This window comes from Pieris brassicae, chromosome 7 (assembly GCF_905147105.1).
Source record: "Pieris brassicae chromosome 7, ilPieBrab1.1, whole genome shotgun sequence".
In the NCBI taxonomy this organism is placed as follows: domain Eukaryota; kingdom Metazoa; phylum Arthropoda; class Insecta; order Lepidoptera; family Pieridae; genus Pieris; species Pieris brassicae.
In genome coordinates, this window is record NC_059671.1 from 12720100 (window position 1) to 12746804 (window position 26705).

The 26705-nt window shown below is 36.7% G+C and overlaps 1 protein-coding gene across 2 annotated transcripts in view; it reads right to left on the reverse strand.

The window, feature by feature from the left end:
* Positions 1 to 271: 271 nt before the first annotated feature.
* LOC123712292 (transient receptor potential protein) overlaps positions 272 to 26705 on the reverse strand; it is a 39586-nt gene continuing 13152 nt past the window's right edge. Inside the window, exons 3-21 of one of the 2 annotated variants that reach the window (XM_045665304.1) lie at positions 25718 to 25862; positions 22355 to 22450; positions 21034 to 21176; positions 18775 to 18976; positions 17289 to 17462; positions 16800 to 16898; positions 16343 to 16478; positions 15129 to 15281; positions 14539 to 14684; positions 13265 to 13505; positions 11749 to 11875; positions 11011 to 11206; positions 5877 to 6041; positions 4924 to 5146; positions 4575 to 4737; positions 2909 to 3069; positions 2457 to 2624; positions 1929 to 2033; positions 272 to 1664 (exon numbers count right to left, since the gene is read on the reverse strand). In XM_045665304.1, coding sequence (XP_045521260.1) covers positions 1138 to 1664; positions 1929 to 2033; positions 2457 to 2624; positions 2909 to 3069; positions 4575 to 4737; positions 4924 to 5146; positions 5877 to 6041; positions 11011 to 11206; positions 11749 to 11875; positions 13265 to 13505; positions 14539 to 14684; positions 15129 to 15281; positions 16343 to 16478; positions 16800 to 16898; positions 17289 to 17462; positions 18775 to 18976; positions 21034 to 21176; positions 22355 to 22450; positions 25718 to 25862 — 3370 coding nt within the window. In that variant the 3' untranslated portion in view covers positions 272 to 1137. The remainder of the gene's footprint in view (positions 1665 to 1928; positions 2034 to 2456; positions 2625 to 2908; positions 3070 to 4574; positions 4738 to 4923; positions 5147 to 5876; positions 6042 to 11010; positions 11207 to 11748; positions 11876 to 13264; positions 13506 to 14538; positions 14685 to 15128; positions 15282 to 16342; positions 16479 to 16799; positions 16899 to 17288; positions 17463 to 18774; positions 18977 to 21033; positions 21177 to 22354; positions 22451 to 25717; positions 25863 to 26705) is intronic. The other variant, XM_045665305.1, reaches the window with a different exon arrangement.

Consider the following 26705-nt stretch of genomic DNA (forward strand, 5'->3'; position numbering starts at 1 on the left):
AGTCTAAGTGCGGTAACTGAGTCCGCCTTTAACCTTTTAACAACAAATGTATATACATCGAACTACCACACTAGTTAATTAAATTATAGGTTTTATTTTATCAGAACTTGGTTCTTGATACCCCCAGAACAAAATCTTCAAATAAAACAAATTATCATATAGAAGCTTTTTATTCCTAAATAAATAATCAACAGAAGAACGACTAGAATAAACTCGTGAAACAAATGATTCAATACAGATTTTATAGACTTAACAGTTTCAAGGTACGCAATAAGCACATGAAGGAAACATAGTATAACAATCAAACATATTTTATTGTGTTATTTTAAGTTTTATTATTTTAATAATATATAAATACAAATACTATTTAATATTTAATTTATTAAAAATGCATATAATAAATGTTGAATGGAATTGAAAAGCATTGACCGTGTTATTTTTTCGTCTAGTCCGATTTAGTTCCATTTTGAAAATAAAAATACAGTTACGATAATTAGAATCTATAGCAATACAGAAATCTAGATTTGTGGTAAAGGTTTGTAAAAATATGAATCCAAATGAAATTGAAATAACCTGAAATTATCAAAAAAGATCTTCGCTTTCGTCTAAGAGTCGTTAGTTTAAAACCATTTTTACTTTTTATTAAATTATAATGTTTAATTATAAATATTATGTCCGATTCAGATCATTCAGATTTTAATTTATATGAAGAATACAAATGGAGTTACGTTAGGAATCAAGTGCTAGCTAAAATCGCCTAAAACACGATACTTTCTTAAATTTAAACAATTATACTATAAATATCTTTAATTATAAGTGGCAGGCTTCTCTAAATATAAAATTTATTAAAATTTTATATTTGCTTTTTAAAAATAAACAGTCACGGAATACATATGAAAAGTCACTAACAGAACTCTATTTTCTAACAAAAACAAACTTATATCTAATTATTGCACTTAAATTAGGTACCAATGCCGAATACACAATTGCCATTCACTCTTTAAAAGTATTACTATCTTTTTCTTTCAGTATGCTATAATTAGAGATAGCAACTACTTTCGGTGCCTCCCGAATTGATCAGGTCTTATACATTCAGACACTTCTCTCACTAAATCGTCGTACATAACAGTTCAGTCACTACAGCCAGCCAGAAACAATTTTACCCGTTACTTTAGATTTGCCTTTGTCTGTCACCATTTTTGGACCTGATGCTGGTTCAGGTGCGGGAGCCGGTTTAAGTTTGGGAGGCTTAGGTTTAGGCTCTTTAGGCTTTTCTTGTTTAGGTTGATCTTCTTTTGGATTATCCTCATTAGAGTCTTCCTTTGCTTCCTCTGCGTTTTCTTTATATTTCTTGCTATCAGATCTAGATGCACTATGATCTTTTTCTAACGTAGCCGCTGAGAGGATTTGTTCTGGTTTTTCTGATTTCGAATGCAAACTTGGTGTGGGTGTGATGGGTTTTTGTAAATTAGAGTCTTCTTCCTTGGTTATATATAAGCTTTTGGATGGTGATTCGGGTTCATTTTCAATCTGGATAACGTGTTCTTTCTTTTCGACTCTTGCTTCAGAGCCTGGTGAGCCTGTGGTAGGTTTTGTTACCTCTACTGGTTCCTCTGCTGCTGTTCCCTCTTTTTGATTGGATCCACCTGGGCTTGAGGGACCACCTGGAATTATCATTTTAACGAATCAAATAATTATAACTTTTACGTATTAGTGAGTTTGTTTGACAAATTTGATAGGTCTGTAGAGTGTCTGTGTATGTTTTAAACCAATTTCAATTATTTATTCAAGTGAGAAATTAACAAAAAATGTTAGGTTATGTCTGGAAGAAGAAGATGAAGTATTCCATAAATGAGAAAGAAGGGTGCAAAGAAGAATCATCGGGAAGGTCGAAAGAAAGAAGAAATTTAAAATTTTGTTAATATTACCAATTCCTTTCTCTTCGATGTGTGCTTGAACTTTAATTTCATTTTGTTTCAGGTTCTCAGAAACTGTTGGTACTGGTATTGGTATTTTGACTCTAAATGGTGGAGCTGAAAGTCAGATTATTGCGATGAATTTAAAATGTAATGCAGTATCTTCGTAGAACTATGGGCATTGCATGTTATAATACTTAAAATGTATATGGTGTATATGGTTTAGATTTTAAACAATTGTATTATTTTCCGGACTATGTATTCGGCATATGTGTCGTATTCAAATAGATGCAGGATTTTTTCGAATAAGAATAAAAAATTGTTGTCTGTAAAGTCAGTTTACGGACTATAGTGTAACGTGACAACGTCATACCAAAACATTAATGAAATTAATGCATGTCTTCGAGTGGAAAAGAGATAGATACGGCGCAGGCGTCCACTGAGCGTAACGGGACAATGATTTTTCGTGCAGCCGGCGGTCATAAATTTATTAGACGTTGTCATGTCAAATACTTATTTTCTTAAGGTAAAGTTACTTACTCTTAATCTTAACTTTTCCAGACGCCGTTTCGTCTTCGATGCTGAAGTCTTTCTCTGAAATGCCACTCTTCTCGCGTTCGCTGAAGTCTGATTTGATCTTGCTTCTCATGAACTTCGCGTATGCGACTCGTGTTGTTGGCGTTACATCCGATAGTTTAGGGTTAAACTCTGAACATTGAGAATTATGATATATTGCCTACATTAGTAGAGATGGACTTTTATACGGGTAGCATCAGTTCTACATATTGTGCATTATAAAATCATCTTAACACAATGAAAAAACGGTGATACAAATCGTAGAATCTAAGGAACAAAGAAATAATATCATTTACCATAATTTCAATTGAACTAATCATTTTGAGTGTTGAACTTTATGAGTATCATAATTTTTGGCTCTAGCAATTATAACTATTTAGGTTTTGCAATTATTATATTGAGAAACGATATCTTACCTAACAATTTCTGTGGATCGATTGTTCTATCTTTAACATTATCAAGAATATGCGCTCGTAGTGACTGCCTGCTGCGTTTAGTTTCAGCTTCCGAGGTACTTCCGATTGGATCTCTTCGTATAGTATTCGTTCGGACCACCGCATTCCAATCTTTCTTTTTACTAAAATGAATAATAGAAGTAATTATCATTTTAAAAAAAGACTCTTGGTCTATTATAGTTTTTGTTTCATCGTTGCAAGGCATTGGTTGATTGTTTTATTTATTAGAATTTACCCTCCGACCATTTCTTACTTATATACGATAAATATATCGGTGTAATACGCCCATGCAGTCTGTAGAAGTCATGATCATTTTCTGGTGAAAAACGTACATAAAAAGTATCCAAAAATCCAAATGAGCTAAAATTTGCTATTTATTTCAAATACAAGAGAAAAACTTTTTTGTATTAATAAAAAGGATGTTTAGTTAAAAAAGGAAGTGCATTGGCCCCCAATAGTATCATCTGTGTCGTGGGCAGCTAGTCTCTTTCTGCCTTTTGACATATTATCGGTCTTGATATAAACTACTGTCGAATTATTATTAGGTCCTTACATATGAAATTGGCGTATTTCGTACTGGCCATTTTAATCACGATGTTCTCCTCTTTGGTAAGGAATTTCAAATTTGTATACTCATGTATTTGTGCTTCGATGACCGTCATTCATTTGTTTTTTTTCTGTCAGCGTCCGAGTTAGCTGCAGGCTGCGGTGTTAGTGATAAAACTGTTTTAATTCACTTGAAGCAAATTGGGAAGATTAAAAAGCTTGAAAGGTGGGTACCTCACAAATTCACTGAAGCAAACCAGCAAACGCGCGTCGACTGCTGCGTTACATTACTGAACAGGCACAATAATGAAGGTATTTTAAACCGAATCATTACCTGTGATGAAAAATGGATTCTTTACGATAATCGGAAGCGCTCAGCGCAATGGTTGGATCCTGGCCAGCCAGCCAAATCCTGCCCCAAGCGAAAATTAACCCCAAAAAAGTTACTTGTAAGCGTTTGGTGGACTAGTGCCGGTATTGTTCATTGCAGTTTTCTCAAATCTGGCCAGACTATTACGGCTGATGTCTATTGTCAGCAATTGCAAACCATAATGGAAAAGCTAGCGGCTAAACAACCTAGGTTGGTCAATCGCTCCACGCCACTGCTACTTCGACAACGCTAGACCACACACTGCACAACAGACGGCTACCAAATTTGAAGAGCTTCAATTGGAATGTCTAAGACATCCTTCGTACTCCCCGGACTTGCTCCAACAGATTACCATTTTTTTCGAAATTTGGACAACTTCTTGCAATGGAAAAAATTTAACTCTGATGGGGCAGTCCAAATTGCCTTTACAGATTTTATTGATTCCCGTCCGACTGGGTTTTTTAGTAAAGGGATCAATGAACTACCTATGAGATGGCAAAAGTGCATAGAAAACAATGGTTCATACTTTGATTAATTAAATATATTATAATTAAAAATATTCGATTTTTTGTTCCTCCCATACAAAACGCCAATTTCATATGTAAGGACCTAATATTTTATTTCTGCATAGGAAAGGTTGAGAAGATCTTGATTATTATTGTTAGGGATTGTCCACTTTCTAGTTGTATACCATTGAATACTTTTACTTACTTTTCAGGGCTTCCCTTTCTGACAATAGCCTTAGCAATTTGACTAAACACGTCTTTAGGCTTGCTCTCTTTGGATATAACATCCTTGATGATACCTTCCACTATACCAATCTGGAAATCTTTGAGAATTCGCCTCTCCATCACTTTACCTTTCTTGCCGGAAACTAAAATAAAAATATATATACGAACCAACATAAACTTACAAACTCGTCAGAAGATAATCTAGTTGTGGTTCAACCAACTGAGCCATAGAGATGATAAATTTACGAACTTAAAATTTTTATTATTTTAGTTAATTCATGCATTTAAACAAAATTCAATTTTTCATTTATAATGTGAATCTCACTCACTTGTGGTCTCATTCATATTAATTCTCGGTGTCTTCATGCCATTATTTGCAAGTATATCAATCAATTCAAACCGCAATGTCGATATATCCTGTCGTATCTCCATCACATCGTCTTCAGTAACACCTACTTCATCTCTTGCCCGCTGTTCAGCCGTAACATACCGACGGACCAATACACGCATCACAGATTCGTGTTGGATTCTTGCTTTTTCGCGAGATTTGTTCTAAGTAAGTATTATTTAATTATACGTTTTTGACATACGAGAGTCTATATTTTGTTTGTGAAGAATTTGAGTTATAAGATACATAAACATGGGGAAGCTTTGTTACCAATAACACATAGTTTATAAAATAATTCTAAATCTAATAGTTTATAAATTATTTCAGAGTCTATAGTATTATTTATTAAGGTTTATATAAATTTTAAAAAAGTGGCGCTTTTTAGATCTGGGCCTCAGATATATGTATCTGTTTCATGATGACAATCTAATAGGCAAGTGGGTGATCAGTTTGACACACACTGTCGACTTTTTGGGTCTAAGGCAAGCCGGTTTCCTCACGATCTTTTCCTAAACCGTTTCAGCGAATGTTAAATGCGGACATAGACAGAAAGTCCATTAGTGCACAGCTGGGGATCGAACCTATGATTTCAGTGATGAGCGTCGCATACTGAAGCCAGACCAATACTACGTTATATAAATAAGTATAAGTAAATTTTCTATACTTCGTCGTTATATCTCTCGGGATCCTTTTTTTGCAACACGAAACTAAAATGTCATTGGCATATGTCAACTAGTTAAGCCCCGGCGTTTACACCGTCTTAATAATTAGGTCGCGTAATATCCTTTTTAATGTTCGAGTATATCGTATAACACTAAATATTTTTTCTATTAGAACCATTACTTCCTGAGATCAGCAATAACAAAAATAAAATCTACTAATCATTCTACTTACAATAATCGAGCCCCTTTCCCGTTCATTACAAATTCTATTAATCCACCCGGAGACGTGCTTCGGCGTGGGGATGATGTTAAATGGTGGAGGCACCGTGTCTCCATCTTCAAAGTACGACATCCAGAGGTTACTGCGAGCGAATTTCCATTCAATATCAGATCTTTCCTACAAAGAGAAACATATTTTTGGTTAGGATTTGTATCTTGACTACTAGGCCACGTGTTGCGCCATTGCGACGCTACCACCTATTTCAATGAATTACAATGAGTAGAATCCAGGGTAAAAGGAGTGTTGGTATAAGGAAAATATCATGGCTTTGTAACGTTAGGGAACGAAACGAAGGAGCGAAAGAGTTGCAGAATCTGGCACAGAACAAGGGACGCTTCAATTGTCCTGTGCCAGATGCAGCAAGAGACTGACAACCAACCTACAGTAATGAAGAGAAATCAAAAAAAGAAGAAAGATCTATATCTAATGGATATACAGGTTAATTAACAACAATCAAACTCAACTTCGCGGTTTTAAAGTTAATCGTGGTCACTGTAAATGTCTATTTATATAAAATTTGTAGTCCGTTTCACAGTACTAAAAGAGTCTTACGATAAATCTATACAAATATAAATTGGATCAATACCGATGTTTGAGAAAAATATACACGTAACGTGTGTATTATTAGAATCAAGAACATCACTTTTATGTCTTTGTTCGATTATAGGCAAATATAATTTTATATGATGCTATAAGGAAATATTGATACTAAAATGTATTATCCAAATAACCATGGTTATATACATGAGAATCTATCTATCTCTAAATGATAGCGGTATCAAAATTATATATAAAACCACCGACCACATACCTATATTCTTTGAAAATAATACGATTTGTTTTTAGAACACGCGAACGCGCGGGAGGGTAAGTGATAGCCTATGGACATTCACTCTGCAGAAAATCAATTGATGGCGTTGCCGGCCTTTTAAGTACTACTACTTTCAGTAGATGTAAGTCATAATGGACAACTGAAGTCAGGGTTTATGTGCTGACTTGTGTGTGCGGTGGCGCTGTCGCTTTATCGTGTTTGTGTGTCTTACAAGGTGTATTAAAAATATAAATTGTACAAAACCTAAGTCTTACAATACAGTTATTCTACCGTGAAAAGTTTTAGATCCATGTAATACGAAGTTGGTCAATTCATTCAGTTCCTACTTAATGGACATTTTGTTTTAAGTTATTACGTACGTTTTCCTAGTGGGAGTGCCATGCTGTTGCTTTCGGGCTTCAGCCAATCGGGCAGGCACGACCGGGGCAGTACCACTGTCTCACAGAAAACCGGCGTGAAGTGATGCAATAGGTTCATCTTATTGTACTCGCGTTTCGTGCGGTGAGTGAGACTCCCGGAGCCCATCAATTCCCCCCTCCCCCAGAATATGAAGATGCAGTTTAAACAGAGATTACCCCAGGGGGGTACCACACGTTTCCGCTGTGGAGAATCCCCCTCTGAGCGTCCATCATCGGAACAATCAGTATTCGGTGGTGGATGCACAGGCTGCCCTTCGTATTCTGGGGTGGGCAAAAACTGCTCAAAAAACTATAAGTTTCGATCTCGGGGCAAACGGAAGAATTTACCGAAGGCATCCCCTTCCACGCTCTCAGTGGACTTTACCAATGTTAGGGGGCCCAACTCTAATCTTAACGCGGTTCACTTTCACCTCGAAACTGCGAAGCCGGCCTTATTCTTCCTTACTGAGACTCAGATATCCTTCCCGGCTGATACTTCCTACCTCTCCTACCCGGGGTACAAATTGGAACATTCATTTGTGCCGCGGGCGGGAGTTTGCGTGTACGTCAGAGAGGATATCTGTTCTCGTCGCCTCGGGTCGCTTGAAGGAAGGGACCTATCTAGCCTCTGGCTGCGCGTAGACTGCGATGACCATCCGCGATTCTACGCATGCCTGTATAGGTCCCATAGCGGAAATACCGAAACTGAGCGACTCATTGAGCACATCCAAATGGCTACAGATTCCCTGCTCGAAGGGGTTCCTACCGCTGAAATCGTGATACTTGGCGATTTTAACGCTCACCATGCCGATTGGCTCGGTTCGGAAACCACCGATCACGCGGGAAGATCCTTTCACGACTTTGCTTTAGCTTACGACCTGTCACAAATGGTCCCTGCGATTACGCGAATACCAGATGTGGATGGTCATAAACCCTCTTTGTTGGACCTTCTGCTGACCTCACATCCGGAGACCTATCAAGTCTCTGTTGACCCGCCATTGGGTTCATCGGATCATTGTGTGGTCCGGAGTACTGTGCCTACTACGCGCCCTCCTCGGCCCCGTTTTTCGGGTTGTCGTCGTATTTGGCACTATCGGTCAGCAGATTGGGATGGGATGCGGTCTTTCTTTGCGTCCTACCCTTGGGGGCCTATGTGCTTTTCGTCGGAAGCTCCAGATTCCGTCGCTGCCTCTGTCGCCGAAGTGGTTCTGCAGGGCATGGAACTTTTTATTCCATTCTCTGCGGTGCCGATCGGTGGCAGGTCACAGCCCTGGTTTAAGCGTTCTTGCAAGGCGGCATCGCGTCGAAAGGGAGAATGCTTTAATGCATGGGCGGAGGCGGCGATATCTCGTGATGCCAATACCAGCGAACATAAAAAAGCATATAACTCAGCCTCCAGGTCCTTCAAACGGGAAATCGCTAAGGCAAAGTCAGAGCACATCGCCAGATTTGGCGAGAGATTGGCCCAACTCCCTTCTGGGACCCGAGCCTTCTGGTCTCTCGCCAAAGCTGTACAAGGGAATTTTTGTCAGCCATCGATACCACCGCTGCACAGACAGGATGACTCGCTCGCCCACACTGCGAAGGAGAAGGCCGACCTCTTGGGCTGTCTCTTTGCGTCCAACTCGACTTTGGATGACCGGGGGAGATCACCACCGGCGATTTCGCGGTGTGATAACTCAATGCCGGAAATCACATTCCAGCAACGTGCTGTTCGCAGAGCACTATCTTCCTTGGACATTCATAAGTCGAGCGGGCCGGATGGTATCCCTCCAATTGTGCTGCGTACATGTGCTCCTGAGTTGGCTCCGGTCCTGACGCGCCTTTTCCGGTACCTGTACTCGCTCGGCACTGTCCCGAAGTGCTGGAAGACCGCTTCGATACATCCGATCCCTAAAAAAGGCGATCGCACTGATCCATCCAACTATCGCCCAATCGCAATAACCTCCTTGTTCTCCAAAATAATGGAATCCATTATTAATGGCCAGCTCTTGAGTTATCTAGAGGGCCACCAGCTGATTAGCGATTATCAGTACGGCTTTCGTCGTGGTCGTTCAGCTGGTGACCTTCTAGTATACCTTACTCATAGATGGGCAGAGGCAATTGAGTCCAAGGGGGAGGCACTAGCGGTTAGTTTGGACATAGCGAAAGCCTTCGATCGGGTGTGGCACAAAGCACTGCTCTCGAAGCTACCAGCCTACGGGCTTCCTGAGAAATTATGCGACTGGATCTCCAGCTTTCTAGCCGATCGGAGCATCAAGGTCCTCGTCGACGGAGCATGTTCCGACCTTAAACCCGTGAATGCTGGGGTCCCACAAGGCTGTGTTCTGTCCCCGACCCTGTTTCTTTTGCATATCAATGACATGTTGCAACTTAGCAACATTCATTGCTATGCGGACGACAGCACTGGGGATACTCTTTACACTGGCCGGGCAGGTATTTCTCGGGCAGTTGTCGATGAGTACCGGAACAAACTTGTGTCTGAAGTCGAAACTCTTTTACGTGGAGTCTCGGACTGGGGTAGACTAAACCTAGTCCAATTTAACCCCAAGAAGACACAAGTTTGCGCGTTTTCCGCGAAAAAAATACCCTTTGTCGCTACTCCTCTTTTCGAAAACACTCTTCTTGAAGCCACAGCCAGCATCGGAATACTTGGCGTTGACATATCGAACGACGTTCAGTTTCGCGGTCATTTGGAGGGAAAGGCTAAATTTGCCTCCAAAAAGCTTGGTGTGCTCAGCAAGGCGAGACGGTACTTCACTCCGGGCCACCGCTTGCAACTCTATAAAGCGCAAATACGGCCCCACATGGAATACTGTTCTCACCTCTGGGCGGGGGCTCCCCAGTACCAGCTCCTTCCACTTGACCGTATCCAACGAAGAGCGGTTCGAATCGTCGATGACCAATCCCTCTCCGAGCGGCTCGATCCTTTGGCGTTGCGTAGAGATGTGGGGTCACTCTGCATCTTCTACCGCATTTACCATGGAGAGTGTTCAGAGGAGTTGTTCGGATTAATACCTGCAGCTGAGTTTCAGCATCGGACGTCGAGGCAAAATACAAAATTCCACCCGTATCACCTCGACGTCCGACGTTCCACGACTGAGCGTTTCTCAAGGCAATTTTTGCCGCGCACCACCGCTATGTGGAACCAGCTGCCCACTGAAGTATTTCCGAACCAATTCGACTTAGGGTCCTTCAAGAAAAGAGCGTACAAATTCTTAAAAGGCCGGCAACGCACTCGCGAGCCCTCTGGCATTGAGAGTGTCCATGGGCGGCGGTATCACTTAACATCAGGTGAGCCTCCTGCCCGTTTGCCCCCTATTTTATAAAAAAAAAAAAAAAAAAACAAACTTAGCTAACCTAACAACATCTTATAGTGACCTTATCAATATTACAATTCATTTATGTTTTAAATAAATACATTGACGTGGCCATACTATAGCATGGCCAAATGCAAAATATTTTAGTCCTTGATTTATACATTCTAATTGTAATCTAACTCTGAAGCTTCTATGTCTGCTAGAAGTGCGTTAGAATTTTGATGATCGGTCAGTCAGTAAGTGAATGACAAAATTAAGTTTAAATTAATTGGACTAGTTTCTATTTCTGTAACTACTGTTCATATTGAATGAAATTTAAAATATACCGTGTTTATACAATCGCTGCTTGCTAACTGAAAATTCAAGTTTTTAGTTTTATTCATAAGGAAGTCATAGCCGGTCACAAATTGCCCAAACTGCTTTGAGAAAATGATAATGATTTTTGCTCAACTGCCCCCAGATATTGTTTGTCCATTTATGTATTTAAGTGCCCGAATAATTTAACATTTAATTCAATAAATATGTCAGATACTTACGGAAATGATTTGATAAGAGTTCGACATCATAGCGATGAGCATGTTGAGTAGTACAATGATGTTGATAACGGAGTAGGAACCGAATGTGAGAAGCGCCCAGAAGCGAGTGAAGCTTTTTATGCCAGTCAACTCGAAGCAGGTCAGATCCACGAGACCAAAGGACGCCCAGAAGAGGGATTGAGATGTTTCGAATAAACTGCAAAAAAAAAATTTTAACAACTTTAAAAGCGATTGGAATTTTCGCCACAGACGAAATTATTATTCCCTAAAATACTAACACTATCGAATCGCAAATAAAATTTGAATTAAAATAAATAATTGGCAACGATTCTCGTCTAATAGTTTAACCATTAAAAACAGAAAGAGAAGTTTAACAATTAGTCTTGTTATTTTTTGTTGATACACTATATAATGCTTCCTATCTCATTTTCTCGTTACGTTAAATCTTATCTTAATCTCGTCGTTCTCTTTATTACTGTCGTTTTTTCCATTGCAACCGATTTGAATTCACAACGATTCTAAAGAAGTTTCACTACACAATTTATTACATAAAAATACACTATCCTTGCTAATATGATAATGTCTGAAAATAAATAAAAACACAATATACTCACTCTACAAACATTTAAAAATGTCGATAGTGTCGGCGAAACCATTCAGCAGGCGTTTGATTTTTAGAAGTTAATAAGTATACCGGCAATTTATTTCAATAAATCAAGTAACGTAAATATATCTCACTTAGCGTAACGTCTCCAAATAGTACAGGCCCTTTCTTGATTATCGAAGTCGGGAAGATCTCCATTCGGCAAATGATAGCATTTGTTTTTTTCCAACTCTGCGTAGTACCACATCAGCTGATTCAGACCTGCATATTAATGACTTATTCAGAGTTTATATTCTGTATGTTTCATAATCATTTGTCAATCAAATAGTGAAGTGTAAGCCACACGCCGACTTTTTGGGTCTAAGGCAAGCCAAACATCCTCACAATGTTTTCCATCGCCATTCTAGCGAAGTTAGCACATATAGAACTGAAGTAAATTGGTGCACTCTATAAATAAAATTGGTACCCTCTCCCGTCAACAATGACAAGTCGCTTCTCACCAATAATAGGAACTGTGCACACACAATGAGAACGAGCGAAATTGCAGAAAACGTATCACCATACATGTGTAACCCATACCAAAACCGCAACTTAGACAAATGACAATATTTATTTTTAAATAAATATATTATATCACAAAAAAATAGAACGAAAGCATTATGCCCACAATAAATAAACGATATAGCTCGTGCGCAATGTAGACGTAGCATTTCCCAAAGCTAATAATAAAAATTAGTTACTATGTATTGCCACTATTCAATACAAAGTTATCTAGTACTTTATAGTTACAAGCAAGTAATAAATTATATGATAAAATGAAGTCGTATTTGTACGCAATATGAATTTATGCTCCATTGTGGGTCTATAAATTGTATTCTGTGACAATATTGAGATAAATATACCTTTTACCTGAAACTATGACCTTTCACTGTAAAACTATATTGATAGATAGTTTTAAACTATAACGAGATTTTTAAGTTAGAGGCAAACACAACGTGCTATATTATATAATTAAATAGTAAAAAAATCGCGCGAAAACCGGCCTGGGCCTTGGATTTCTGTATCTGTTTCATGGTCATTTGTTAATCTAATAGGCCAGTAGGTGATCAGCCTTCTGTGCCTGATGCACGCCGTCGACTTTTTGCGTCTAAGGCATTTCGGTTTCCTCACGATGTTTTCCTTCACCGTTCGAACGAATGTTAAATGCGCATCTCAAGGATGAGAGTCACACGTTGAAGCCAGCCTAGACCAACACTGCTAATAATAAGTAGTAATAGTAGTATTGTAATAAATATATAAATAGTAGTAGTGTGTTCTTAATTTCTCAGTAATTAAGTTTTAAATTTGAATAAAATATCTATTTTTTTTAGCTTAAGAAGCGGCATTGTTTCACGTACGGTTTAGTGTTGTTTAGTATTATTTCCATATAATATGTTGTTTTCCAAGCTTTATCATTTGTTTCTTTTCAGTAGAGGGTTAACACAATTTGACAGAAAGAGACTTAAGAGATCTCTTCTTAAAATAGTGCTTAAATTGATTTTCTGGAAATTTATTGATGTTTTATATATGACAATGTAAAATTATCAAAAATCTAAGGAAAGACGCGCTATTTTGTCAATGGTATATACTTTCCATAATAAATAATCTTACCACATCCAAAAGCGAACAGCACCAACATATAAACGAAGAAGAACTTCATAATATCCAATATCATTCTGCCGAGGGAAACCTGGAGGGGACCAAGATGAGGGTTGATAGAGAAGATGTGGACCAGTTTCAGGAAGGAGAATATCATGCCGGCTGCAAAGGCACCTTCGGAGAGTAGCATCGGGTCGAAAGAGTCCCAACGCTCTCGAGGGTACCATGGATCCTTGCCACTTTTGTAGTCGCGCTGTTGAAAGGTTATTTTGATATACACACAGTAGAGTATAAATAATTACTGATATATGTTTAGTCTTGTCCTAGTTACATGAACACGATATTTTGATCTTGGGAATGTTTTATGACTAATAATTCTACCAGAAAACATAATACCGCTGTAGGTTTCTACGGGTTATATTTGACTTTAATTTCTTCTACTTTTAGCTAGGTTTTTTCATGTCGCTTGTACTAGTACTTTCTTATAAAGTAAATTTGTTTCAGGCGATTCATTGCAAAACATCATTATTATTCTAAAAAATTGTCCTAAATATTATATCAATAGGTTAGGTAACGTAAATTCAATCATAAAACATATAAATATATAAATTATCCTGCCCCCCTCCACACCGCAAGAAAATAACAATACAGCCGGGTACAAGAGATACGCGCGACGCCGGGAGAGTGACGTCTCGATCGCGTGATTGGTAAAACAGTTTCCCCCACTTCCTTGTCTAATGCTCAAGAAGTTTGCCGGTATATGGCGAGAGAACGATGAGGTATTTGCTACCGCGCCTACTAAATGGACTACGCAGTCACTGATTACATAACGTTATCAATATAAAAAGCCAGTTAAAAACTACTTTTATAAACATTTGACGCGTTCCTAATGTAATCATAGCATGCTTGGGTTACATTTATACAAACCACAGCGGTTTTCTAATGTAACACATTATGATTTTTTTATAATATTCTATACGAAAAAAAATAGTGGGCAAACCCATATTCTTAAACAGATAGAGAACTAGAAACCGAAATCAGTTCGTCATCTGCTCTAGGTTTCCTTTCAGCATCTCTTAACTTATTATTGTGTTTTGTTAACATAGCTTTTACACATTTAAAGAAAACACTTTTAACAGATTGAAGCTATGTATATAGCTATAATAATACATAGCTTCAATCCGGTAAAAAGTGTTTTCTTTAAATCTCTTAACTTTTACTAAATATTTACGTTAACCAATTGAAATCCATCATTAAATTTGTAGTACTAAATACATTATACTCACTTGTACAATGTACCACGAAGAGAAACGCAGACAGATCCAGGCAATGTAAAACATGTTCGTGATGAAGTCCACCATATTCCAAAGGTCGCTTATGTATTCCAATATACCACCGTTCCAGAGTGAACGGATCTCACCCCATATTAAACCTTTTTCGAAAAAAAAAAATTAAAAACGTTTACACTGAACGCAGCTTTCTCTATAGACAGTAAAAACATTAGTGGACTAGTGGCTTCAGCGTGCGACTCTCATCCCCAAGGTCGTCAGTTCGATTCCCAGCTGAGCACCGACGGATTTTCTTTCTATGTGCGCATTTAACATTCGCTCGAATGGTGAAGGAAAACATCGTTAGGAAACCGGCTTGCCTTAAACCCAAAAAAGTCGACGGCGTGTGGCAAGCACAGAAGGTCTATCTTGCCTACTTACTTTATAGATTGACAAATGATCATGAAACAGATACAGAAATCTGAGGCCCAAACCTAAAAAGGTTGTTGCACCACTGTTTTATTTTATTTAAATAGAATTGTTTATGTATAAAAGAAAATCGATAGCAATCGACTTTATGTCTATTAGATTATTAAAATACAATTTACTTGCTATGTAGACGATGACGCAGAATTCTATTAGACCAGGTAGAGATCCTCTTTCGTGAGCCTTCCAATATTCCACTAGCTCTTGCAGCCACGATATTCCTGAATATTCCAAAACGAGAAACTCCGCTCTTTGAGATGCCAACGATAATAGAGCTGAAAATAAAAAAATCTAATCTAAATATACATCATCATCGCACACTTGAAGCTAAAATGAGCCCTTTAGTTTTTACCACACTCATAAATTGTAATAAAACATTCTCGATAATGTCCAATAGGTCGACTACACTTATAATGAAGTGTCACTTAGATTAAGTACCTGTAAATAAGTCAAGATAGTGTTTTGTTAACGTCGCAACCCCTACCCTTAATTTTATGTTAGTTATAAGCTCATGTTTTAAACGATTTAGACGACACCCAGCTTCAAATAAAGAGTACCATTTATTTGAACATCCCTCCAACAACCGCCGGACTTAACTGTATTTACTGACAATTGTATTTCACGGAATTGATTAAAATAACCTGAATATTAAGTAATCAACGGTATTATTTCGAACCATTGTTCCAATGTTTTGTTAAATGGGTCTATAAAAATAGTCTTAGGTGATAATTTTAAAGGCTTACAAGAGTTTTCCTCAATTAAGGATGGTGCTGCGGACAATATTACCTACGTATTATGTGTAAAAATGTTTATATATTTTTATTAATAAAACAAATTGAAACCATCTGGTCCCTGTGGCAGTGTACCATTAACGCTGGCTGCTGTCATCGCTGTATTACGATACTTATTCGTTGAGCGAGGAAAGCACCAGCTCTGTGGTCACCGGTTCTATCTACCAGGCGCCAACTTAAATCTTTAATTAGCGCCTGCGCACTTAAACCCCACGACCCAAGAGTGTCTACTCCAAAGGGAACAAAATCAAATTTGGAGGAATTACTCTTATATGAGTTGTTTATCTATTTTATTATATAATATATATATTTTGATTAGTTCAGGTTATTGGTTAGTAAGCAAATGTTGATTTGTGGAGCCTGGACTGCGTATCGCCATAATGGATTGTTATTATTTGTCCCAGGACACTATTAAACCTATAGTTATTGATATATGATACTTTTAACTTAAAACATTGTTGATTAGTTAAAGAAGATAATAGTAATAATTATTCAGTAGTAATAATACTTTCATACTATTCAATGGCTGTCAAATTTGTACTTACATAAAAACAACATGTATGATGAACTGTGACAGATGAATTTTACGAATGGCTTCTTCATAAATTGACCGTATTCCGATTCGGGGGACATCATGTATATAGAACAGTATATTGGGAACATAGCACCGAGTTTTGCAACCTGTAAATTATTAACAGTATGTAAATGATTTACTTGCCATAGGTAAATCAAACACGTGACCGTTTGTGATCCCAGCCGTTTCACCTAGACGTTTTGTGTTCCACTAAAGCACTTCTTGCCACGCACTAGACCTTTTTGGAACTACCTGCCAGGTATTTCCGAACCGACTGCAGGTGTCCATGGGCGGCGGTAAACTCTTAACTTAGTTTACATATGCCAAATCAACGAAATGCGTTTTATCATTTGTTTTACATTCCCACCACCACGATGAAGCTTAAAATATATGAATTTTACTGCGTAATGAATATGAGTTTAATTTACCTGAACACATTGTCCGACAATGTTTTTTCTTTTAAAACCTGGAAGACCTTCATACCAAATAGCGCCGAGTAGCTGTTGTACGTTAGGATGTGCCACGAACTATAGGTAATATAATATACAATGCTATATTATGTCTTTGCCAAGTATTCATTAAATCGGTATTAAAGACCTTGGTTTTAGATATAAGTATATGTTTCCAAATCATGTTCTTTATAAGCAAGTTGGTGAACAGCCTTTTATGCCTGACACACGTCGTTTAAAATTCGGACACACACCTTGACCAACGCTAGTCAAACGCGTTTGTTATAGAATACTTTATTTTCATTAAATGTTCAAGTTGTGATAAAAACCGACCTAGTGCTTCAATAAGGGAGTATGTCATAACAACACTTTGAAAAAAAATAGATTGGAGGCAGTTTCTCGATACAGAATTAACTTATATGAGGACAGGTTGATAATTTTTTTTTTTAATAAGCCCATAATACATACCATTTTCTGTTTATATTTAATAGCCAGTTTGAGTCTGCCCAAAGTCTGTCTCTCGCCAGGCTCCCAGCAGTCCAACTCCCAAGGATTATAGTTCAGCATAATTTCTAATTCCTGTGAGGTACGCGTGTGGTCCAGCAATGAGGTGGCAAATTCTTGTACTTGTTGTCTTAAGGCCTATGAAATAAATATTCACGGTTACCAGATATGATATAAGAGAAGAAGAATTAATAAATACATATAGCCTTTATTGGCTGGCTGTTGAAACACTCAAATTGATGTTTCCTTTGCTACGTCTGGTCATCTGTCTTCGGATATAGGCCTTCCCTACTTTTGACTATGTTTTTTCTACGGTCTAGCCTGCCCATCTCTTCGGCATATCATCTCCCTATCTTTAACTTAACGCCCCATTTGTCTTTTAACTTATAATATTTTATATCTGGTATATAAAATTTTATTTTGTCCTAGCAACATAAAATATACTTTGCAATGCATACGAATATTCCCGTTGCAAGAGTCTGTATGGAGTGTATCCCTTATATCAGCTTATGTACACGACCCTGTTTGTTCTGGCTATGGTGGGTTACGACCAGCTACGCCTCAGAAGAGAGCTAGCTTTGTCAGTGTATTTATTTAAGATACTTACAGGTCGGTTCCATAATCTGGATATAATGGAGAGACTGGGTGTAACAAATAAAAACCTGAGGCGGAAGTCTTAACTTTTGGATGTACATTCCGACTTGGTTAGCGAAGCGCCGCGAGCAATACAAATAATAAATAAAATTTCTATTGAGGTAGACATATTTTGTACACTGGATGTGTTCATAAGAGTTGCTTGCTATATTGTTCGTTAAAAGATTTAGGTATATAACTATATTTTTTTAATGCTCTTTATGTAGTATAATCGGTGTGGATATTATTTTGTCGTTCTATTGAATTAGAAGTAGCTGTTAAGATATAATAATGATGTGGAATAATTATTAAATATACATATTTAAGCACACACATATATATGTACTCGTATATGTGTTCTTAAAGGTTATATTTCTTAATATAATGATAATTTTAGTATAGTGTAATGTGTTTCAATTAAAGGGGTTTATGTGTGTGTGTTACTAATGTTTAACTGTAATAAATAGGGTTTATTTATTAAATTAGTACAGTTGTACATAATTTTTTTTACTACAATTTACCAAGTGTGTGTTTATACCTTAATTAATTAAATACTTTGTATCCATTCAATTATTTATGATAAAACTATAGATGATTAATTAAAATATTAATTGGTTTTAAAGGGCGAATACGCACTCGCGAGCTCTCTGGCATTAATAGTGTCCATGAGCACACTTAACACCAGGTGAGTCTCGTGCCCATTTGCCTCCTGTTCCATAAAAAAAGGAAATTCCATACCGTTGTAAAAACACTATCTCTTTAAAATCTACTCTTTGAAATCATACCAACGCTTGACGAATTGACAAATTTGCCTTACCTTATATTCTACACGAAATTCTGTCTCCATATGACTGAGGTTGTTCAGCTCCCAGGATAGTTCGAAGGCGGTGAGGACGGGATCAGCAGAGGATAATGCGATAAGAGATGGAGAACTGAGAGCCCGGTAGGAGTTAATGCGGGCCTGTGAGTGACGGAGCGAATCCTCATTCGATGATTTCACACATTCGTCGCAACCGCACCTGATGATAAAAAAACATAAATCAATGGCCCTACAACCTTCTGAGGTCTGGGCCTCAGATTTCTATATCTGTTACATGATCATTTGTTAATCTAATGGGCAAGTAGGTGATCAGCCTTCCGTGCCTGACGCACGCCGTTGATCTTTTGGGTCTAAGGCAAGCCGGTTTCCTCACCATGTTTTCCTTCACCGTTCGAGCGAATGTTAAATGTGCACATAGAAAGAAAGTCCATCCGTGCACTGCCGGGGATCGAACCTACGACCTCAGGGATGAGAGTCGCACTAAACTAAACACTGCCGTTATGACCTACACCTGATGATATGGTTTTAAAATGGGTTACAATTAACTTATAAAAAATATCTGAGGCTGTACAAGGGTCTTAGAGGTTCTGGGAAACCACTCTAAAGGAGCTTAGGCTAGAGCTTTTATTTTAGCTATGAACTTTTCGAATACATTTTTTTTACATATTATGTACTATTTTATTACTTTTAATACAATTAAACAATATTTAAAAGTTTCAAAACCTACCTAAGTAATAATTAACATTATTAAAAAGAAAGTCAAAACAAATTCAAAATGTTGGGTCCCTGTGGCAGTGTACCTTTAACGCTAACAGCATTTCCTCGCTATATTGCGATACTTATTCGTTGAGCTAGGAAAGCACCAGCTCTGGGGTCACCCGTACTATCTACGAACCTAAGTCTTTAATAAGCGCCTGTGCACTTGAACCCCACGGCCCAAGGCCTTTTGGGTTCTCTGGAGTAGACTTACTCCAAAGGGAACAAAATCGAAGTTGAAGGAAAGACTCTTATATTGGTGCCGTTTATTATTTTCTGCTTTGCGGCTGCCCAAGCTTTCTTGTTTGTCCGAATGAGGTGAGACGAGCCAACATGTCCACATAAGTTGCATCCCTTATTAAAGCCCGTCCCATTGTTCAAAGGATCAAAGACATCCTATCCGGCCGCTTGGCATCGTCTCTTGCGTTGCCTGTTGGCTTCAAATTGCTGGAATATTGAGGGAGGCAAGAGAGCGGCGTATAGTGTCGATGTGGCGAGGAAAACTAAATGAATATTACATTAATTTTAAGAAATAATGTGTATGTCTACAATTTATCCAGATTGTATAATAATTTTTTTAATGATTTCAAAGCTACTGGTCTAAGAAAACAAACATGTCGTGTAATGTCGCTTCTTATGAGCGGGCACTTACCAGAATAATCATCGTAGAATTGATTTTATGTAAATATTTAATTTAATTAAAAACAATAAATATGTGTACTTCACTATAATTTCAATGGTTGACTCTGATTAAAAACATAATACAATATAAATTCCTCGATCTGATCGATAACTTCTGCCTAAATTCTGTTAATGTTAATGTTTTTATTTAATCATGGCGAGTATTATGGAGCCAAAAACTTATTGAATTACAGGACATTAGCTTGACAAAAAAAAATTTGAGGTTCATTTCAATTTTGTTCCGCTAAACACGAACACACAAGACACGAACTTCTGGCATACGTTTGTTTTTGTCACTGGAGCGGGCGGAGTAAAATCATGATTTTTTTCTATCCTAATTGCGCCTTCTTCACAACACAAAACAGATAATTTAAAAGTTACTTGCCGTTATCCTCTTCCGTTGTACTCATTTGAGAACTTTTATTTAATGTAATTTTTCTACTGTCGTTCATAAGTACATTGTGTTACGTATATGAATAAATTATATTTTGATTTTAACTCTAAAAGTTGACCAAGATTCCTTCAAGACATATTACCACCAATAAAGCTTGGAACAGACATATTATTCATGTATTAATTGACTGTCCTTATGGTCTAGGTCCAGTCAAAATCTGTCCAGAAATTCTAAACATCACATATTTGCCGGGAGTTGAGTCCATTTACACATTAATGTCCTAAGCTACAGAGGCGATAAACTAACAAACAAAGCTAATGGCGTTACTTTGAGAAAAATAATTCGCTTTACTAAGGGAAAAGCAATACTAATAAACAGGATGTTCTGGCTATTTCTAGAAGGAATAATTGGAGTTCTGTACCTACTTGACGTCGTGAGGCACTGGCAGTGTTGCGCCTCTATCCAAGAGCAGTTTCAGGATTTCATAGTGGTTCCGATGGGCAGCTAGGATCAGGGGAGTAATGTCTGTTGTGAAGGTCGCTGATGATGGCTCTACTGACTCCCAGCTCTGAAAATAAATCAACAAATCAGAAAAAAATCCTTTTTTTATATACATTCTCGTACTGTTGTTGATTGAATAAGTATATCTTTATTGACATTCGTAAGTGTGCATTATATTATCTGAATGAATAAGTGAATTTGAATTAGGAATTTTGAAAAGATATCGGCAAATCAGAATTTTTTTCTTATAACGTACTGTTGTTGATTGGTCAAGGGAGTACTTTAGCTACTAAATTATCAATTCAAGACAATTCCAATGTATTCATTTGGATACTGAAATAATTCCGCGTTTAATGAGTCGAATATCCCCTCCCACATTGATGTAATATTTTGTCTCTTTATTACGTTCTTCCAGACATGTTTTACGCTCGCAAATTGGTATTATTTACATATATTTTGTTACAGTTGTTATCTTTTTGTTTACATAATTCCTTATTTAATCTAATTCAGTCCTATTTCACTCTTTTAACATATATATTCTACCTTTCTGCGTTCTTCAATATATAAACAAACATGTTAAAATAGCGATGATAACTTCGGAACTTATTGACAGTTAATATAGTGGATGCTTATTTCTGCCATTTTGTCAGCTGTGTAGTATTTTTACAATAACATAACTTAACATATGAAAATATAATGATGAGATATTCGTTGTACATATATATTGATAGTTATAGTTATTTAAAATCTGATAAAAAATAAGAAAAGTATGAAATAAGTATCTATATAGGTATGGAAAAATGAATTGCTGTTCTTTGTTCTAAGACTCGGGAATGGTTGGACGGATTTCGCTAAATTATCTAGATATATTTGTGAAACTTCAGATTTAAACGGAAAACATGAATACTAAGTAAAGAAATATTTAAAACGTCAATTGACTTTCCAAATAAAAACTGTTAAATTGTTAGTCTTTTAAAAAAATAAAACAGTATTTTATTGTCATATATTTATTATTATTGCGTTTCATAGCTGTAGTATAAGACTAATCTTTGGTCTGTTTTTTTTAAATTTTGAAAAATATAATAAGTAGGTTCAAAAGTTTCTAAGTTTAAAATAAAAAAAAATACGTAAGAATAAATAAATAAATAAAAATATGTGAGAACGCGTAAGATACATCTTTTTTTAATAAAAGTAGATGCCTACATATGAAAATTACGTTTTGCTACTTTCAGGATCGATACTCACATAAGGTTCTCCAGGCACATGATGTTCCTCCTCCCACTGTAGCAGCATCTCGACAGCCTCCACGTACTCCTCCTTGATCGCATGTAAAAGTGCATCCTGCAACAAAATTCTTCTATTAATTCTTCCAAGGGTTATTCATAAACTACTGTTTTCAGGAGCTAATCAAATACCACTCGTACTAATACGTACGTAAGTACGTAGCGAAACAGAAACGTTATCTTGTTTCTTCAATTAAATCTCTCCAACTTAGTTTCACGTTTATCAAATCAACACCAACTATGCAAAAATCTCAGTTTTGTATCGCGCAGCACTGACATACAACAATCACTTTTTACGCCTTGACTTGCTTAAGATATCGCGGAATATGCTTATGGAGTATTAAGAATATCCATAGCGCTAAATCAACTGCATCATGAACACATCCTCACTTTCACACAGCACAGCCGAATTAGCAGTTACGATTGTGTCCTTACGTAAATTGAACCTTTTTGTATATATTGTGTTTAACATTGTTTTTTGTTTGTATATAATTGATCTTACCTGTATGAACATACAAAATTCATAAATAACGAAATCGACCAGGCAATGGTCAAAAATACATAAAATTCAACGTCATAATTCCGGCCTTTAGCTCAAATTTTAATGTGATATATGTGTCAAAAATATTTGATTCGATTGAAAATCTTACACAATTCAATAAAATTATGTATTTACAATACAAAAGACCTCAATACTCCTGAGGGAAATCAATTCATAGTTTTCAGTCGCATCTCTGAAGACGCAAAATATGATTTGTAAGGGAAATATCTTTCAGTTTGGATTCACTATGTGTAAACGATTTATGTTGCTTGTATAACCTATTTTTATATGTCCGTATTTCTATTAATACATATTTATTTTCCTCACTAAATAAAACACAATCCATATGAGCCTCGCACCACCACTATGTGGCACCAGCTACCCACTGAATTATTTCCGAACCAATTCAACTTAGGGTCTTTGAAAATAAGAACGTACCAATTCTTAACAGGCCGGCAACGCGCTTGCGAAGCTTCTGGCAGTACGAGTGTTCATGGGCGCCGGTATCACTTAACATCAGGTGACCCTCCTGCTCATACGATCATGCAGAAGGAGTTGGTACTGGGGAGCTCCCGCCCAGAGTCGAGAACAATCTTTAAAGCTCTATATTAAAGCCGTTCTCAATAAAGGAACTATCCAGTATTAAAATTACTTTCCTTAGTTCCTGAGTTTGTTTTCGACATAACGCGATTAAAGAGAAGCTCTCAAAAGTATTTTTTCCGTTATTTAAAAAAAATCATTGACTGTTCGCACGTATTGAAGTTCATGTTACGATAACTTCAGTACTTTAAGAGCGTTTCCATTACCAATCATAAAAGACAGGTAGATTAAAAAGTTATATAAATTACCCATGAGGAGGACTGTAACTATAAATATCGACTATCTCATTTATAAACCAGATTTCATTAAATTATCGGTGATTTTTATTGCGTTATATCACGTTATTTTTAGCCTCGATAATCGCGTTGAACGTACAGAATAATAAGTAAAAATTTGCGACAATATTCAGTTAAGTTCCCGCTAAGAAAATAAAGTTATGAGTGAGTGCAGCACACCCTAACACAATTATGCCGAGCCTGCGGCAATCACCGTGTTACTTAGTGGCATATACGACAATATTAAAAATTTCATCAGTATTTTTCATTAGTTTCTAATTAGCCTCTAGTTAATGTTTTTATTTAGACGCGCAGGTGAGCAGGCTTCTGATACACGTTCTTAATTTTGTAGGTCTAAAGTACTTGACGGTTTCCTCGCCTACTATGGCATGGACAGAAAAATCGTCAACGACCAATTACGTAGAGATGTGGAGTCTCCCTACATCTCTTACCGCATACACCACAGACAGTGTTCAGAGGAGTTGTTATGAATTATACCTGTAGTTGAGTTTCATCATCGGAATACGAAATTCTACCCCTATAATATCGACGTCCGTCGTACCACAACTGAGCGCTTTCTAAGGCAGTTTTTGAACACTGAAGTACTTCCGAATTCAACATACGGTTTAAGTAAAGAGCGTACCAATTCTTAAAATGCCACGAACACACTCGAAAGTGTCTTTAAAGAAGAAGAGTTGGTAAAGCAGAGGTCGAGAAAAAGGCGAGAGACTGCACCATTTTTTTTTAATCCCAGCTACGAGATTCTTGCCCGATTGGAAATGTCATCTTTAATAGGGGCGTAAATTAGCAATTAAATGTAGTTAAATGTATTTAAATGATCTAATGTATTACGACATTATTTAGTTAACAGCGATCGTTACTTAGCAAATTGAGCTTTTGTTTACATGACTCACGCTATGTCTGTAAACATGTGAATTACTGGAATGATTTTTCCCACTTAAATTTCTGCTGACTACAAAATCACCTAATTTTTAATTTGAAAATAAATTAGCAACAATATATATATATATATATATATTATATACGTTACTAACGTTTGTTAAGTGACATAAAATTCGTAATATTAGCGCGTTTAACCAGTTCGAAAGGGCATTAAAGATATCAAAATGACGTGTATCTCGTTCGTATATACATATTAAGTTTCTCATGTAAATAAAATATATTTTTTGTAATGAGAAATAAAGGTATTTTAAAAATGTAATTTACATGTATATTAGTTGATAAAAGAGCAAAAGAAATGTAAACAATCTTACAACTGTAGGTAAAATGTAAAACGTCAGTTTTAGTCGTAATAAACGGGCTTTAGTTTTTCATACATTTATAAATATAACAATATCGTTTCCGAGAATGTCCAATAGGTCGACATCACTTATATTCTTTATAGATAACAGATGTGTCACTTAGTATTAAGAACCCAATAAGCCTTTTGCCCGTTTGCCTCAGTTCATTAAAAAAAGTCAAGCTTTGTTTGCCACCTTCTCAACCCAGATCTTACGTTAGTTATAAGGTTTTGTTTTAAACGATTTAAGATAGTTGACAGCTTCAACCATGTTGTTTCATTTCTTTGAACATCTCTCTAACAACCTGAACTTTACAACATTTTGTTATTTATCATACGATATTCCGTCCAGTTTTTACACGGAACTAGCATATCAATGTTACGTGTTATATGTCTTACGAACAAATCCTTATATTCCAACCAATTTATTCAAAGACTTGAAATATTATACCTTACATCAGGATCTACTGGTGAGCATGAAAGTCTGTACAATAGAGATGAGATTGAACAGATCCGATGGAGAACTTAGTTTTATAATATGTAGTGATAAGCCAAATCACGCCAAAGCAAGCAATTTAAATAACGGAGGTGTCGAGAATATCTCATTACCTTAACTTTGATGCCAGCTTCGAGGAAAAGTCTTATAAGTTCGATGTTTTCATTTTCAATGGCAGCGATGAGCGCTGACCTGTTCAGTGGGTCTACGCAGTTAATATCCAATACATCTGGTTTTGATGCATACTCGTCTATCAACCTAAAAACAATAGAATTAATTAATTAAAGGGTTTCTTAAAGCCACGTTAATCAGGCAATACCAATTAAATCATTAACTTAAATGAAGTCAATAAAAAAATGGAGAAAGGCCCCCCCGCCCGCTCGTGAAGTACCCGAGATACTGCAAGGTTTTCCTGGATATTCTTCCATTTATGACTATGTAGCACCGTACGAAATTCAATCACAAAACGAATCCCTAAGTGATAATGATGAAGACGAAGAGTCAACTCCGGTTTTGTCAAACGCCCAGGTATTATCAGCTGTTAATTATTTAAGACACTATATAGCTTCTTTGGATCAAAATACGCAGTGCAAAAGTTGAATTATGTTGAAATTATTTTAATTGCTAAAGCATTAAAATCTTTCTGTCAAATAAAATTACACTACGTATTTATTGTTATTTATAATTGTATAATTTAATACCTACATATACCAAAATTAGAACATAATAATAAGTAGTACGTATTATTTTCCATATCCCGCATAATCCTGCTTTCTCGCTTAAGACGCGTTTGTGGTAGGGTCCCTGAGAAATTGTCTTAAGCGAGTTTTACTGTATGACAAGAGACAATCAATGCATGAATAGAGTCGTGTAAAAATCAGCTCGGCTTTAGAGTTCTGTCTTAGCACAGTAACCTAAATCATTTAATCCAAGGCAATTAAATACAGTCAATCCGGATAAATGGCATTACTTTTAACCGTGACATACAAATACACGTGCAGACAAACAAGATTATGCTCTTATAGTGATTCCCTTACAACGACCTGGCATTTGTTTCTTGGCGGCTTCTGATTGAATCGAAGTTAAAAAGAATATTGATTG